Source organism: Pseudoliparis swirei, chromosome 7 (genome assembly GCF_029220125.1).
Source record: "Pseudoliparis swirei isolate HS2019 ecotype Mariana Trench chromosome 7, NWPU_hadal_v1, whole genome shotgun sequence".
NCBI lineage: Eukaryota > Metazoa > Chordata > Actinopteri > Perciformes > Liparidae > Pseudoliparis > Pseudoliparis swirei.
Genome location: NC_079394.1, coordinates 15,207,431 through 15,224,189, shown reverse-complemented (window position 1 = coordinate 15,224,189; position 16,759 = coordinate 15,207,431). Strand labels below are relative to the sequence as shown.

General features: G+C 46.8%; 1 protein-coding gene across 1 annotated transcript in view; it reads left to right on the top strand.

Annotated features, from left to right (window-relative positions):
* bmp2k (BMP2 inducible kinase) overlaps nt 1–16,759 on the top strand; it is a 49,406-nt gene that overhangs the window by 22,322 nt on the left and 10,325 nt on the right. Inside the window, 10 exon segments of the mRNA XM_056419847.1 lie at nt 3,206–3,311; nt 5,129–5,271; nt 8,296–8,417; nt 9,035–9,116; nt 11,843–11,975; nt 12,667–12,770; nt 12,866–12,945; nt 13,098–13,246; nt 13,680–13,855; nt 16,488–16,694. Of these exon segments, the coding sequence (XP_056275822.1) occupies nt 3,206–3,311; nt 5,129–5,271; nt 8,296–8,417; nt 9,035–9,116; nt 11,843–11,975; nt 12,667–12,770; nt 12,866–12,945; nt 13,098–13,246; nt 13,680–13,855; nt 16,488–16,694 (1,302 nt within the window).

The following is a 16,759-nucleotide window of genomic DNA, read 5'->3' as shown; positions in this document are numbered from 1 at the left end:
AGTGCTGGGGGGCTCCTCCTGAAGTCCACTGTCATCTCCACAGTCTTAAGCGTGTTCAGCTCTAGGTTGTTGCGACCGCACCACAGGACCAGCTGTTCAACTTCCCGCCTATATGGACTCGTCATCATCACGGATGAGGCCGATGACTGATGTGTCGTCTGCAAATTTTAGGAGTTGAACAGTTGGGTCTCCTGAGGTGCAGTCGTTGGTGTAGAGGGAGAAGAGCAGTGGGAGCACGCATCCCTGAGGTGCACCAGTGCTGACTGACCGGGTGCTGGATATTGTTTCTCCCAGCCTCACCTGCTGCTTCCTGTCCATCAGGAAGTTTGTAATCCACTGACAGGTGGAGGCCGGCACAGTGAGCTGGGTGACTTTGGTGAGGAGGACTTCTGGGATGATGGTGTTGAACGCTGAGCTGAAGTCCACGAACAGCATCCTTGCATCGGTCCCTGGGGAGTCGAGGTGTTGCAGGATGGAGTGCAGCCCCATGTTGACTGCATCATCCACTGACCTGTTTGCCCGGTAGGCAAACTGCAGAGGGTCCAGCAGGGGGCCTGTGATGCCCTTCAGATGGGTCAATACCAGTCTCTCAAAGGTCTTCATGACCACAGACGTCAGGGCGACGGGCCTGTAGTCATTCAGTCCAGTGATGGAGGATGTTTTGGGAACCGGGATGATGGTGGAGCGTTTGAAGCAGGAGGGGACTTCACACAGCTCCAGAGACCTGCTGAAGATTCGTGTGAAGATGGGGGCCAGCTGATGTGTTGGTGTACAGCAGTGGTCGCCAACCCGTCGATCGCGATCGACCGGTCGATCTCGGAGACGTTCGCTGTCGCTCTCCAAAATAAAATGAAAATAAAATCAGAAACGCATTGTTCCTCGTTCTCGAACATTTTCTGAAGTGTCTTCTGAAACGTTTTCTTCCTGACTGGAAGATCGACGTCAGAAAAGATCTCCGCCTGATTTTAATGAACGCCTGAAAACGGGTTCTCTTACACAGCGGCGTGGTCAGCTGTGCGCCCCGAAAGAGGGGAATGTGGTCCACAGTGGTCCTACAGGTGGGGCGTGCCCCTCTAGTGGGGGAAAGTAGTACTACAGATGGGGCGCAGGGGAAATGCAGAAAGACCAAAGTGTTTTGATTTCATTCAATTAGAATTAGGCCAAATAAAAAGGCCTCAAGCTGCAAGTCCAGTCTGGACCGTCGTTTTCTCTCAACGCCTCAATAGGTAGATCTTGCCTGTCACGAAGGCGGAGGTCAGGGATCTTGGGCTCAAAAAGGTTGGTGACCACTGGTGTACAGCGATCCCGGCTGTATACCCGGTGTTACCGGGAATATAATGACGGAGGAATAAAGACCGTGGGGCGTCACTTTGTTTCATTGTAACTCTCGCTGTCAGAAGCAAAACTTTATTTGTCACGTGTCATCTTCAGTCCCTCTGATTGGTTGTTCTCTTTGCCCATCAAAACAGTGACAGGATTAACCCTATAAGGTCTGCACATGATAATACATATCACATCATATAATGGAGAACATACAGGACTGTCTCAGAAAATTAGAATATTGTGATAAAGTTCTTTATTTTCTGTAATGCAATTAAAAAAACAAAAATGTCATGCATTCTGGATTCATTACAAATCAACTGAAATATTGCAAGCCTTTTATTCTTTTAATATTGCTGATTATTTTTTACAGCTTAAGAAAACTCTAAAATCCTATCTCATACAATTTTAATATTTCCTCAGACCAAGTAAAAAATAAGATTTATAACAGCTGAGTGTTTGTCAAGGCTCAGGAAACCCTTGCAGGTGTTTCGAGTTAATTAGACAATTCAAGTGATTTGTTTAATACCCTACTAGTATACTTTTTCATGATATTCTAATATTTAGAGATAGGATATTTGAGTTTTCTTAAGCTGTAAGCCATAATCAGCAATATTAAAAGAATAAAAGGCTTGCAATATTTCAGTTGATTTGTAATGAATCCAGAATGCATGACATTTTTGTTTTTTGAATTGCATTACAGAAAATAAAGAACTTCATCACAATATTCTAATTTTCTGAGACAGTCCTGTATATTGTGTATGTTAACAGTCTGATATCCGTTGTGTGTCGGTGCTCCATGATAACGGCTTCTACAGGGAATATGGCCAAAGAGGTTTTTATGTCCTCATTGTGCGGTAAAAAAAAAAGAAGGATCGGTTCAGGCACCGTTTAGGCACCGGTATCGTTTTAAAAGTACCGGTTTAGCACCGGTATCGGAAAAAACCCAAACGATACCCATCCCTAATCGTGTGTGAACGCTGACACCGTTCTGACCCGTCGGTCCTTCCGGGTTTTAGGCGTGTCGTTTTAAGTTTTCTTTACACCCCTCGAGCCTCTAATGCTGCGTTGGAACTAAACAAACACGTTGACGCTTTAATCCGGTGAATGACTCGAGTTGAGAGGGATTAGTGGCGTTGAGAGCTCAGTGAGAACATAAAGCACTCTCACTACAGCCGGGTGGGCTTCACTCTTTTGGGGACGTCGTTCTCCAAAGACGCGATCGCCTGTGTTTATTGTATTTCATATTTTTGATGTGGTTTCATGGTAAAACCAGCAGGAGGTGAACAGAAGTCTGAGCTGGTTTATGAGGCAGAATTTAAGTCTGTATTCCACAAAGTTAGCTGGCGGTTCCTCTTGACCTCAACACATCAGATTAAAATGACTTCATTTTAATCTGTCGACGGACTATTGGATAAATTACAGATTAAAATTACTTCATTTTAATCTGTAATTTATCAAATAGTCCATTTTGTCGCTGTCGACCGATTTTTATGTGAGACCAACGATCTGTCAAGAGACACTGAGACCACGCCGCCTCAACTCAGCTGTACCGTTTATATCTGTGTGGTGCTCTGGAGATGCTCTCCTCTTCCTCCTTTCTTCCTTCTTCTTTCCTCCTTCTCCTTTCTTATTTGTCTTCTTTCTTCTTCTTTTTTCTTCTTCCTTCTCTGTTTTTCTTCTCTTTCTTCTTCTCTACTTCCTCCTTTTTTCTTCTCCTTCTTCCTCTCTTCCTTCTTTCTTATTCGTCTTCTTTTTTTTCTTCTTCCTTCTTATTCTCCTTTGTCTTTCTTCTCCACTTCCTTCCTTCCTTCCTTCCCCCCCCCCCTCCTCTCTGAAAGCCTCAGTGTCCTTTCTGATCAGTTGTTCTCCTCTGGTGTTGCAGAAGGAGCTGTCGGGCCACAAGAACATCGTGGGCTACCTGGACTCCACCATCAACGCTCTGTCGGACAGCGTGTGGGAGGTCCTGATCCTCATGGAGTACTGCAAAGGTACGGCACCCCTCACACCGCTCACACACCGCTCACACACCGCTCACACACCCCTCACTCACCCCTCACTCACCCCTCACTCACCCCTCACTCACCCCTCACACCCCTCACACACCCCTCACACACCCCTCACTCACCCCTCACACACTCCTCACACACCCCTCACTCACCCCTCACACCCCTCACTCACCCCTCACTCACCCCTCACTCACCCCTCACTCACCCCTCACTCACCCCTCACACACCCCTCACTCACCCCTCTCACACTCCTCACTCACCCCTCACTCACCCCTCACACACCCCTCACTCACCCCTCTCACACCCCTCACTCACCCCTCACACACCCCTCACTCACCCCTCACTCACCCCTCACTCACCCCTCACACACCCCTCACTCACCCCTCACTCACCCCTCACTCACCCCTCACACCCCTCTCACACCCCCCACACACCCCTCACTCACCCCTCACACCCCTCACTCACCCCTCACACACTCCTCACTCACCCCTCTCACACTCCTCACTCACCCCTCTCACCCCTCACTCACCCTCACTCACCCCCTCACACCCCTCACTCACCCCTCACACCCCTCACTCACCCTCCACACCCCTCCACTCACTCACCCCTCACACACCCCTCACTCACCCCTCACACCCCTCACTCACCCCTCACACACCCCTCACTCACCCCTCTCACACCCCTCACTCACCCCTCTCACACCCCTCCTCACACCCCTCACTCACCCCTCACACACCCCTCACTCACCCCTCACTCACCCCTCACTCACCCCTCACACACCCCTCACTCACCCCTCTCACACCCCTCACTCACCCCTCACACACCCCTCACACACCCTCACTCACCCCTCTCACCCTCACACCCTCCTCACTCACCCCTCACCCCTCACACCCTCACTCACCCCTCACACCTCCTCACCCCCCCCCTCACCCCTCACACCCCTCACCACCCCTCACTCCCTCCTCACCCCTCACACACCCTCCTCACCCTCACACCCCTCACTCACCTCCTCACTCACCCTCTCACACCCTCCTCACCCCTCACTCACCCCTCCTCACCTCCTCACCCCTCTCACTCCTCCTCACCCCTCACTCACCCCTCACTCACCCCTCTCCACCTCACCCCTCCACCTCCTCACTCACCCCCTCACCCCTCACTCACCCCTCACTCACCCCTCACTCACCCCTCTCACACTCCTCACTCACCCCTCAATCACCCCTCCTCACCCTCCCCTCCTCACCACCCTCACACCCTCACTCACCCCTCACACCCCTCACTCACCCCTCACTCACCCTCACTCACCCCTCACTCACCCCTCCTCACCCTCACTCACCCCTCACTCACCCTCACTCACCCCTCACACCCCACACCCCTCACTCACCCCTCACACTCCTCCTCACCCCTCACACCCCTCACCCCTCACCCCCTCACCCCTCACTCACCCCTCACTCACCCCTCACACACCCCTCACACACCCCTCACACACCCCTCACACACCCCTCACTCACCCCTCTCACACTCCTCACTCACCCCTCACTCACCCCTCACACACTCCTCACACACCCCTCACTCACCCCTCACTCACCCCTCTCACTCCTCACACACCAAGTACACCAGCAATGGATACAAATTTATATATCGGGTTAGTTGGGGAACTAAATGAAAGTTTATATTGATTCTAAACTTCAGGAAGGCTTTAGTTTGATGTGTTTTTGGTCCCAGCTGCACACCGTAGTAATGATGACGTTTGATCTTCATCGCCACTGAAAGAATTTCTCTCTCTCTCCTCCCCCCTGCAGAGGGCCAGGTGGTGAAGCAGATGAACCAGCGGCTGAACGTGGGCTTCAGCGAGGCCGAGGTGCTCCACATCTTCTGTGACACCTGCGAGGCTGTGGCCCGCCTGCACCAGTGCAAGACGCCCGTCATCCACCGCGACCTCAAGGTAGACCGAGGCTCTGGTATTATGTTGTGGTTCATTCAGTGATCAGTTACCGGCTCTCATACCGACACAACATGTACCAGAAGATGGATAATACATCGTTTGCTCGTTATGATAGACCAACGTGAGGGCCAGGGTCATATGGAGAAAATCGAATATCACAAAATGTTATTACCCAATACCTCCGTATTGATATTGTAGGTTTAACTTATTGGTGCTCTACATGTTATCGGTGTCCTTCACACGCAGCACAGCACATGTTCTGATTATTCTCGTAAGAACGTACAACTGAAATGTTTTGTGTATTATGTCAATTATAATTCTTAGAAAGAGAAAATCGGAATCAGCCAGTCAGACTTTTAAAAACTCAAAATGATCAAAGCAGAATTACAATCGTTGAGTCTCATCTAGAAAGAAAATCATTTGATGAACCTCCAACCTACTGAGGCCCGTTAGCTCCAACCTTCATTACTCCTCTTACACCTTCACCGAAGCCGAGACGGCCAGATCCATTCTTTCGGTCTTACCTTTCACAATAAAAGCCCTATAGGTCTCTCATATTTGCTCTCAAGTATTTAGTACTCGGGTCTCCAGAATAGATCCTTCAAATCGAGGATGATCTGCCGACACTCAGAGTTCCCACCCTCGTCTTGGCCCCTCCAACTCCACGGGCCCCTCCTCTGTTGGCCGTCTGCCTCCTGTCTGTTGCGTAACATCACGAGGACACAAAGGGACCGAGGAGGCCCGGACCTGAGGAAGTGACGGTGCAAAAAAAGAGAAGAAGAATCCTCTGAACCCCGATCTGTCCACAGTGTGGAGACACTGTGGTGTGTTCATGAGCTCAACGGTTCCCTGGACAGTTTGACGCCTCAAAGGCCTCTCTGGCCTCCTGCTGCTGGCCGTTTGCTCCTTCCATCTCACGGCTCGTTGCTCTTTCAGTCCGTTTCCTCTTTGGTTTGCCGGCGGTTGCTTCCTCTTTTTCTTTGCGACTCGTTTCCCCGTCTTCTCCTCCTCTGCCCTTGTTTCTCTCTTTTTTCTTCTGTGTATTACATCGCTCCTCATTCCCGTTCTGGAGGTGGATTAATGTGGGAATACGAGCTCTTTAGATCGTGTTCCTGCAGCATCCGTCCAGACAACGTGACGAATGCTGCAGGTTTATTTAGTCTCTAAACCGAGACAACAAACGCATCCATAACATGAACGCCTGAGTTCATTTAGTTCAGTGCGATCTGAGTTTTTACAGGAGACTTTATCCACCTCATTGTCCTCCATGATGGGATGAGCTTGTTTGTTTGTTTGTTCATGAACTTATTTCACAGCTGATTTTACGTCACTTTCAAACCATCAGTCTAGCTTTTTGCTAAATTATACAGGAAGCAGATTGTCGGCATGAAAAGAGCCGTTTGGCTTAAATATACATAACGTAAAGTTGGGCGACGCGGTTTAAATAGCACTCAACAATGAGAAGAAAAGAGGTTTTGAGTAGAATATTGTAAAAAACAAAGCTTTATTTCAATTAAACACCGTGCTCAACACTGTCCAATAACAACTATCAACACACTGTAACTTTGGGCATGAGAGGTTCAGAGCAGCTTTAAGAAACATTGCACGGTGGCTCAGTGGTTAGCACTGTCGCCTCACAGCAAGAAGGCCCTGGGTTCGAATCCCGGTCGTTCCAGGTCCTTTCTGTGTGGAGTTTGCATGTTCTCCTCGTGTCTGCGTGGGTTTCCTCCGGGTCCTCCGGTTTCCCCCACCATCATAAAGACATGCACCGCAGCCTCAGCCCGGTTCGTATGGATGTGAATGAATGTTGGTGGTGGTCGGCGGGGCCGGAGGCGCTGATTGGCTGCCACGCTTCCGTCAGTCTACTGATGTAGCTTACCACCACCGGGATGACTGTATGACTACTGGACTCTGGACTCTGTAAGCGATTTTGGGTATTTAGAGAAGCGTTATATAAAAATTGAATTATTATTGGGTTGGGTTTCAGAGGTTTGCAAAATAAAAGAGTTTCACCCTCACTTGAAAGAGGTTCAGAGCAGAATAGAGTCAGAAAGAGATCACATGTTACATTGGGTGTTTGACAGAGTAGACCCACTACTGTAAAGAAAAGTAGCCTCCTCTCTTGAAAGTTGGCAAACTTCTCAATAACTCTCTGGTTAAAGTCAATCATGTCTGTAACCAGCCTGTTTCCATTATTCTGGAGGGAATGTGTCTGTTTTTCAGAACTTCTTCGTTGTGTTTTCGATGCCAGTTCGGTCTCCTTCTGCTGCTCTGCTCTGCAAACAGGGTTAGCTTCATGCTGTTAGCGAGTTAGCTCCATGCTCTTAGCTAGATAACTGCGGCAAGATTCGTGCTTTACACTTGTCTGCAGCTCTTTAGATCCCTCACCCCGTTGTCGTCCAGAGAGTTTCAGTCCCAGGACTTTGGAACAACAGACAGGGGAAACTAAACAGCGCATTACTCACTGAGCCTCCAGCTAACAGCTCCGTTAGCAACCTGCTCGCGTTGCTCCGTGGAGCTCTCTGGCTGAGGGAACGATACCGGTCTCTGATTGGCCGAATAGTCCAACCACGTGACATAAGAAACGATGTCATTGGCCAGGACGCACATTGTTGCGCCCCAAGATTCACGTTTCATCCGCCAATGAGAAGCCGTCCTTGCCGAAACGACCGTGAAATGTTTGCTCGCTGCCGCACACGTTGGGCCGGAGCCCCGAAAATGGGGAGGGGCTTCTCTCCGTGATGATGAGTGGCGATATATTATTTATGTCACATTTAACTTAAGTGGTTGTTGACAGGCTGACGGTCTCCCACACACATTTAGCGCGTCAACACGGTATATTTACTATTTAAATGATTTGGTATATAATGTTTTTTGACAGGATGTATTATATTTTGTTCTTCTTTTTTTCATCTAAAAATTTTAAGAGGGGCGGCGCTCTAGCGCCCTCTATGGACGCACCGCCACTGATTGTGACCCAGTCTCAGTATATAATATATAAACGTCTCTGTGTTCCTGCCCCAGGTGGAGAACATCCTGCTGAACGACCAGGGGAACTATGTGCTTTGTGACTTCGGCAGCTCCACCCACAAGATCCTGCTGCCACACAAAGACGGAGTGGCCGCCGTGGAGGACGAGATCAAGAAGTGAGTTCACTGCAGTCGACCTGCTGCTGCAGCGATGTTGTACTGGGGGAAGAGCATTACGTTCCTAACTCCCCCAGAAGGGTCCTGATACTGAGGAAGCACTTCCTGGTGTCTCAAGACGTATCCAGGACTACTGAGTCCTAAAATTACTAATGAAACTCAAACTCGTGCCTCCAGATGATCACAGCATGGAAGCTTCTTAGTGTGGACAGTTTGTCTACAGAAAGTAAACCAGCGCATTCTTTCACACGCCACGTTATTATATGACAACTATGCTGCAGTTTTTGTATGAAAGGTGCTCAATATATTATTATTATTGATATTAATAATATATCGTGTTACCATTTATGTCCCAGAATAAATCTGCTTCCGTAGTTTTCATTTATGCTTTAACACGTATAAGCTGTTGCCGGGTAGTTTAATCTTTACCAATAAATCATACTTTGAGTGTGTCGGATGTTTTGTGTTTAAAAGACTCAAGAGACTCGAGCTGGTGATGTCTGCATGTACCGCTCTGCTAATGAACTATTTCTACATCATTCTGACACTATTGTTAACTATGTGAATGGAATCGTTTGACCTTTGACCTGCCGCTCACCACTTCCTGTGCCTCTCAGGTACACGACCCTTTCATATCGGTCCCCGGAGATGATAAACTTGTACGCAGGGAAAGCCATCACCACTAAGGCTGATATATGGGTAAGTCCGTCCGTCCCGGGTGTCGCTCTGCCCAACAGGTTCCTCCTCCCTATTTATGTCTCTCTCAAAGGACTTGGACAGCAGCCATTTTGGGGGGCCTGTGAAGATGTTGTTAGTGCGACGCTTTGTGCGAATAAACGTCTGCACTTCGCTTGGAATCGACAACCTAAAAAGTGTGTGTGTGTGGTGGGGGGGGGGTGCTAGTGGGAGTGTGCTCACGCGAGACGGAGAGCCGAGAAGTGTTAGCGCGACACGTAGAGACGGAAATGACATGCTGCTGTAGAGTCGATCAATAACAGACGTTTAGTTCAATAAAAGAACAAAGACGTCTTTAAGAAAAGGGACCTTAAATTACTTCTGCTGTAATCTGGCGCTATAGAGAAAATTACAGGGTGGCGGGCGGAGATTTCAGGGGTGTGGGCCGCCACCCTGATAGAATGGTGGGGGAAACACTGGATTATATTGTTTTTAATAACACAGACCTCAGAGTTTAATTAAAACACCAACGAAACAAACCAAAACAGATGAAAACTAAACGATTCTGTTTCTTCAAAGTTCTCCCTGTCCATCATGTTCTGGTTCTGTGTGGCTCTGAAATGATCATCACAGCATCTGGATTTATCAAAGACATCAACACCGGCTTTCTAGTACTGAAGATGTTCAGCCAATACATCCCTGTAAGAGTCTCAAATGAACAGTTGGAGTCTTGACTACTTCCCCCTCGTCTCTGATTGGATGAAACACAGACGAGTTGAGTCCATAACTCAGAATCTGTGTTGATGTGCTATTGCAGGGGTGCCCAAACTTTTTAGGCCACGCACCCCCTTCTGCATCCCGACCGGGTTCACGCACCCCCAATCCCCCACACTTTTTCTTTTAGTTGTTGACGGGGGGGGGGGGGTGCTAGTGAGTTTTTCTCGTGAGTGTGCTCACCTGTGTGCGCGGATGTGTCAGCGCGTAACACGGCAGAGCGATGTGCGTTATGGGAGCGGCGGCGCTGGGCTTAGCCCAGAGGAGTGAAGCAGCGAAATTTGTAGACATAGAAACACTCTCAGACAGCAGCTTGCTGTTACGTGCGCCTGCTGCCAGTCTGACTCCGCTGTTTTGGGTGAATGACGTCACGTGCGACCTGAAGGTGTTAACCACTTGTGTGGCAAATCTTTCTTTTTTTTAAAAATTAACATTCGGGGCTAATTAAAAAACATCCGGGGACGCCACTGAGAGCCCTGAGAATGTTTAATATTAATTATTACACCATGAGACCGCCATTACATTTTTCCTCTCGCGCACCCCCTAGAGACAGCTCGTGCACCCCCAGGGGTGCGCGCACCACACTTTGGGAATCCCTGTGCTATTGAACGACTCTTTTGATGGTTATTCATCACACACAAGCCTCTGGCTTTCTGAACTTCTGTGGGATGCACAATGAAAAGCACCAACTTCCTCCCCCCCCCCCCATCCCCCCTTTCAATTCTCACTTCCTGTTTTGTGTTTGGCCTCGTGTTTGAGACTCTGCCTGTTTCTACGTCCTCTCTCACGTGACGCGTTTTGGGAAATTTGTTGGAGGATCCGCCGTCTGACTCTAATTAAGAGTTTAGTATCGAGTCAGGATTATTAGAGGAGATCTGTGAGGTTTCTCAGAGAGGAGGAGCCCAAAAGTCTTTCATCTCCAACGAGAAGATGACGGAGACAAATATTGGCAAATAAATGATTTGTATTGACTTGTATTGCCAGAGGGGCGACTGTGTTTATTATATTGGAAAGCTTCTTTGTAGCCACCGACGTGAGGAGAAAGACTACAGGCTCAGGTGGTTTACAAGTTGTATGGGACTATTCCTGCAGTAGACTAGGAGGAACCGACAGGAGAACCAACTGGGTTCTGCTGTGGACGTGTTTTGTTCTCTTAAAAGACTCTATATCAGTTAAGTGTACGCTTATATTTAAAATATTTTCTTCATGAAGGGGAACTGAAGCTATGACCTAGATACAGAGTCTAGAACCTGGACCTGTGGGCCTGCAGGGGTTCTTGACGTTCTCCGTTCTTTCCTCACTTCATGTGTTCTTGACGTTTTCCATTCTCTCCACTTCATTTGTTCTTGACGTTCTCGGTTCTCTCCTCGCTTCATGTGTTCTTAACGTTCTCCATTCTCTCCTTATTTCATGTGTTCTTGATGTTCTCCGTTGTTTCTTCACTTCATGTGTTCTTGACGTTCTCCGTTCTTTCCTCACTTCATGTGTTCTTGACGTTCTCCATTCTCTCCACTTCATTTGTTCTTGACGTTCTCGGTTCTCTCCTCGCGTCATGTGTTCTTAACATTCTCCATTCTCTCCTCATTTCATGTGTTGACGTTCTCCGTTCTCTCCTCACTTCATGTGTTCTTGACGTTCTCCGTTCTTTCCTCACTTCATGTGTTCTTGACGTTCTCCGTTCTTTCCTCACTTCATGTGTTCTTGACGTTCTCCGTTCTTTCCTCACTTCATGTGTTCTTGACATTCTCCATTCTCTCCACTTCATTTGTTCTTGACGTTCTCCGTTCTTTCCTCACTTCATGTGTTCTTGACGTTCTCCGTTCTTTCCTCACTTCATGTGTTCTTGACGTTCTCCGTTCTTTCCTCACTTCATGTGTTCTTGACGTTCTCCGTTCTTTCCTCACTTCATGTGTTCTTGACGTTCTCGGTTCTCTCCTCACTTCATGTGTTCTTGACGTTCTCCGTTCCCTCCTCAGGCCCTTGGATGCTTGTTGTACAAGCTGTGTTTCTTCACCCTTCCGTTTGGGGAGAGTCAGGTGGCGATCTGCGACGGAACCTTTATCGTTCCTGATAACTCCAAGTTGTCCTTCAGCCTGCACTGTCTGATCCGTAAGTTCTGGATGGTTACACAATAATAATATTATTTATCCTTTGAAAACAAAAAGGTATTTGGGAGTAATATTTTTCACAAATACACACTTTTAGAGAAGTACTCCTTTCGAAGTGGTACAGACTTCTGTAGAGTCTACACTTCTGTAGATGTGTGTATTCGTAGATTTTGATTGTTTGCTTTACTTTGTCAAATTATTCGTACGAACACATTTTAGATTTTAATTTATTTTAAACAACGTATAGAAAATTAATCAAATGTCTAAAAGGGAGTAGGCAGAGTAGTACATTTTTTTCTTCATACATATTTATTCTTTTTCCAGGATACATAAGAACAAAATACAAATCCTTGAAAAAATAAACTCCAAAGTTCATGTTTTTAATTTTAAATAATTGTCACGAGCTAAAACCTTTTCTCCCACAGTCTTATTTGTGGTTCTGGTTCCGTTTTGGGGAAGGGAATGGGGGGGGGAAACTCATTTGAACAAGTGACAAAGTTCCACTGTGAACCACTTCATCCGGTTTGAACCGGTTCCCTGAAGCATCCTCCCTTCTTTTGTTGTGTTTCTACATTTTAATTATTTGACCGACAGCTCCACCAAGTGGCCAAAGAGTGACACTGCACAGTGAATTAACTGATGTATCTCTATCTCTCTCTCTCTCTCTCTCTCTCTCCCTCCCCCCCCATCAGGATACATGCTGGAGCCGGAGCCGGAGAAGAGACCCGACATCTACCAGGTCTCCTACTTTGCCTTCAAACTAGCCGGAGCAGAATGCCCGGTGCCAAATCTCTTCGTGAGTCCCCGAGCAAAGCCAGCGCCAGATGTTTGTCGTCTTCACTCATTTACACATCGACATAATTCTCTTTTTCCGCCTTTTCTTTTCTCCAGGACTCTCCCATCCCGACGTCGCTCCCAGAGCCTCTGACTGCCAGTGAGGTCGCTGCTCAAAAGAGCATGACGAAAGCCAGGTACTTATAAAAATATAAATATCTAATTAATGTGCTTTTGAGGAATAATTTGTCTTTTTAAGATGAAAGAAAAAAGAATAAATAAATAAATAACATCTGTATGGCACACACTGCAAACCCAACAACAACAACTTGTGACTCCTCCCCACCAGGATAACGGATGACGTCGGCCCCACGGAGACCTCCATCGCTCCCCGCCAGCGGCCCAAGGCGGCGAACAGCAACGTGCTGCCGCTCGCCAACACAGTCACCCCCGTGAAGACCACGCCGCCCTCAGCGCCCGTCAGCAACGGGCAGAAAGGTTCGTCCTGATGGTTAATTTCCTTGGACATTTGTGTCAAGGGTTCTTTTACTCCCGATACTACTTCTCAAGGAATTAAAGGGTTCTGTTGTTTCTAAAGACCTGCAGCTGCAGGTCAGTGTGTCCACCTGTTTCATCTGGGGGGGGGGGATGCATGGAATGAGGAACACCTTGGAAAACAGTTAAAGCTGCATCCTATTTACTGCTGCACATGGGATGTTGTTATGTTTCCCAACTGATGTCTTTGAGAGGGGGGGAGGGAGGAGAGATCTAGAGAGACACCTAGAGCTAGAAGAAGCTACAGAGCGCTACACTGAGCGATGGCTAGAGAGAGGATGCATGTAATGGCCGAATCCCAGAGGAGGTTTCCAGTCCTCTCTCGTCTCCTCTGTGCTCCATTTGTGTTAGTAACTGCTTCATCTTCCTCCACCAGCCCCCACCCCCGGCTCTGTGCAGCCCTCCATGCAGCCGCAGCACCGAGTCCTGCAGCAGCTCCACTCTGGTGACCTTCGTCTGCAGCAGCTGCAGCAACACCACCACCAACAACAACAACAGCAACAACAAGCGGCGCAGCAACATGTCACCGCACAGCAACTCCAATACCTCCAGGTATTACACCACCACCGGCTGTGAGGGTCCGGGTTCTGACCCCTTCAAGGACGCAAGTCTGCAGACTTTACCCACAATTCATAGCGTAATATTAAACAGTCTTATTAATATTAAGACTTTAAGGACTTAAGATGGTCCGTAATATTAATTACTAAATATTAACTTATTGTTTATTTCACAAAGACTAAGTAGCTTAAAGTGCTGCACAATTATCTTCCTTTTACAGTTAGAATAAATAAGCGTTTGTAAGAATCCACTTTTACTTTTTACATTTTATTCCAATTTTAATTGTAAATTAAAGAATTTCAACAGATGAACAAAAAATTTTACATTTAAAATAATAATAATAATAATTATATAATATAATAATATTCAATTAAATTCAGTTTATAGAGCTTTAAATCTGTATACGTACGACATTTATATATAAATATATCACATTGTCATAATCATTAATTTCCTTGTTTCTGTGAGAACAGCATTTTTATATATATATATATATATTAATTAGGGCTGGGCAACGATTACAATTTTTAATCGCGATTACTCGCATGATTTCCCTGATTAATCACGATTAATCGCATTTGTATACGCAAAATCCAATAATTAATTCCAAAGTAGTGTATAGCGCACTTGTATTTTAAATGTTCTGCCATATGAATGAAAGTGCCATAACATGGGTTGTCCCTGTTAGAGTGAGACACCAGAAAACACTTTCAGTGCAGTTTGTCAATTCCTAGAACTTGACACTTATTTTAAATGTACTGCCATATGAACGAAAGTGCCATAAAATCTGTCAGGACATTGTCAAACGCCTGTTGTGTAGAGACACTGTGACAGAACGCTGGAGACTGAGCGCGAAGCAGGGACATGATCACAAGGCAGTTGTCTCGCAGCAGCGATCATCTCTGGTGCTCTATCTGTGCTCAGTGTGGTGACTTTATTTGACACATTCCACTGATGTGCAGCTTCAGTAAAGTGTCCCGCGCACGTTTCAGCATAATGTCTCTCCTCTGTTTTCATCACAGTCAGGGCATGTGAATGCAGCGCCCACTTCTCATCAATATAATGCACAGTAACTCTGAGGTCATTGTGGTTACCAAGTGATGTCCAGTAGGCTCTATTCTGTCAGCTCACGCAAGAAGGTGGAACGTAAGGGAGATACCATTTCCAAAACTTGTAAGGGGTAAATCCTAGTTTATGAAAACCCAGAGAAACACAAATATCCGACGAAGCAAAATCCCGACGTTTTTGGAATCCCTGCCGGACGCATTTTTTAGGTCTCAAAAGCAGGACATGTCCGGGGAAAAGAGGACGTCTGGTCACCCGATGTCCAGTCGTCCCCAGTGAGAGCAACAGCACGTTGTGAAGCTGTCGCTTTTGCAGTCCTCTCCTTTTCATACAACTCGTGTGTTCTCCGTGTGATGTGTGTCTTGAGGGCGTCTCATACCTGCCGTCATTTGTTGAGATTCTCCATGTTTGTTAAACCGCGAATGACTTTCTTTTCCGGTTCCGCAGCAATCAGTAGCAGACTTTTACAAAATAAAAGCCTGTGAGCAACACACTTTTACAATAATAAAATAAATAATAAAACCTGCGTTAACGCGCGATAAAATAATTGTCGGCGTTAATTAATTGATGCGTTAACGTGCCCAGCCCTAATATTAATATATATATATTACGTAGCATACATGTCCCTTTTGTATTTATACAATTTTTGTCCATTTTGTTTACCAGGTGATGTGTGTTTAGTCTCTAAATAAGACGTTTGCTGCATTATTCTCAAATTACTTTTTAAACTTGTAACGGATCCCCGTGTATGAAGTGGCGTGAAACTCACTGCTTGTAGAAGCCATAATATGATTTGTGTTTACCTGTCTGTTTGTTTTGGTCACGTTTTGATGACGCAATGTCAGTGGGCGTGACATTATAAATGGCCGGCACCTGAGTGCCGGCAGGTGTGTTTTGTTTGAGAGAGCGGAAGGGAAATTGTTTTTAACCGCACCGCAACGCACCGCACGAGCTGCATTTAGAGTTAAGACGGTTTATTTTCTGTTAAAGAGTTTTACTTTATTTTCTGTGCTACAATAAACATCATTGAAAGTGACATTACGAATAATCAGCGCGTTAATTCTACCGACCGCCTCTACACTGCTGGTGACATTACTCCTTTATTTTCTTCCTTTGGGCCACAATACATTAATTAAAGGTGTAAACTATCACCACTGTAAAGAGCTTTAGCCTCATACGGGTCCATTAAACTATTACACTTAATTAAATGTATAAAAGCGCATCTGTCCGTGACAACATCCGTGGCCGTACTGTCCAGTTGGCATTTAAATGTAAAAACTAAAACTGAGATTCCTTTGACCTTTTCAAAATAAAAGTCTGATTTATCTATGAGAGGAAGTGAATTAAAACCTCTTTAAATTCTTCAAACACAAGAATATCAAAAGGCATCATCAAAACCAAAAAGGCAAATACAAAACAGGTAATCAGCCTACAACAATAAACCTTCCACGGGGTTATTTACACTCTTTTCTTTTTCTGAACTACTTCATTGCCTTTATGCAATAAATAAGTCTAGTCTGAAAAGCCGACCTTTGACCCTCTGCTCCTCCGCCCTCCTCAGTACCAACAGGCGGTGCAGCAGTCCCTCCAGCTGCAGCAGCAGCAGCAGCAGCACCAGGCGCTCCTCCAGCACCAGCAGCACCAGGCGCTGCTGCACCACCAGCAGCAGCAGCAGCAGCTGATGATGCAGCAGCCGCTGTACCAGCAGCAGCTGGCCCAGGCCCAGGCCCAGGCTCAGGCTCAGGCCCAGGCCCAGTACGCCGCCATGGTGAGTTCCGGTGGAGCCCGACCGCCTCTCCCACTCTCCAGCGAGCAGCAGATCTCCGTCCAACA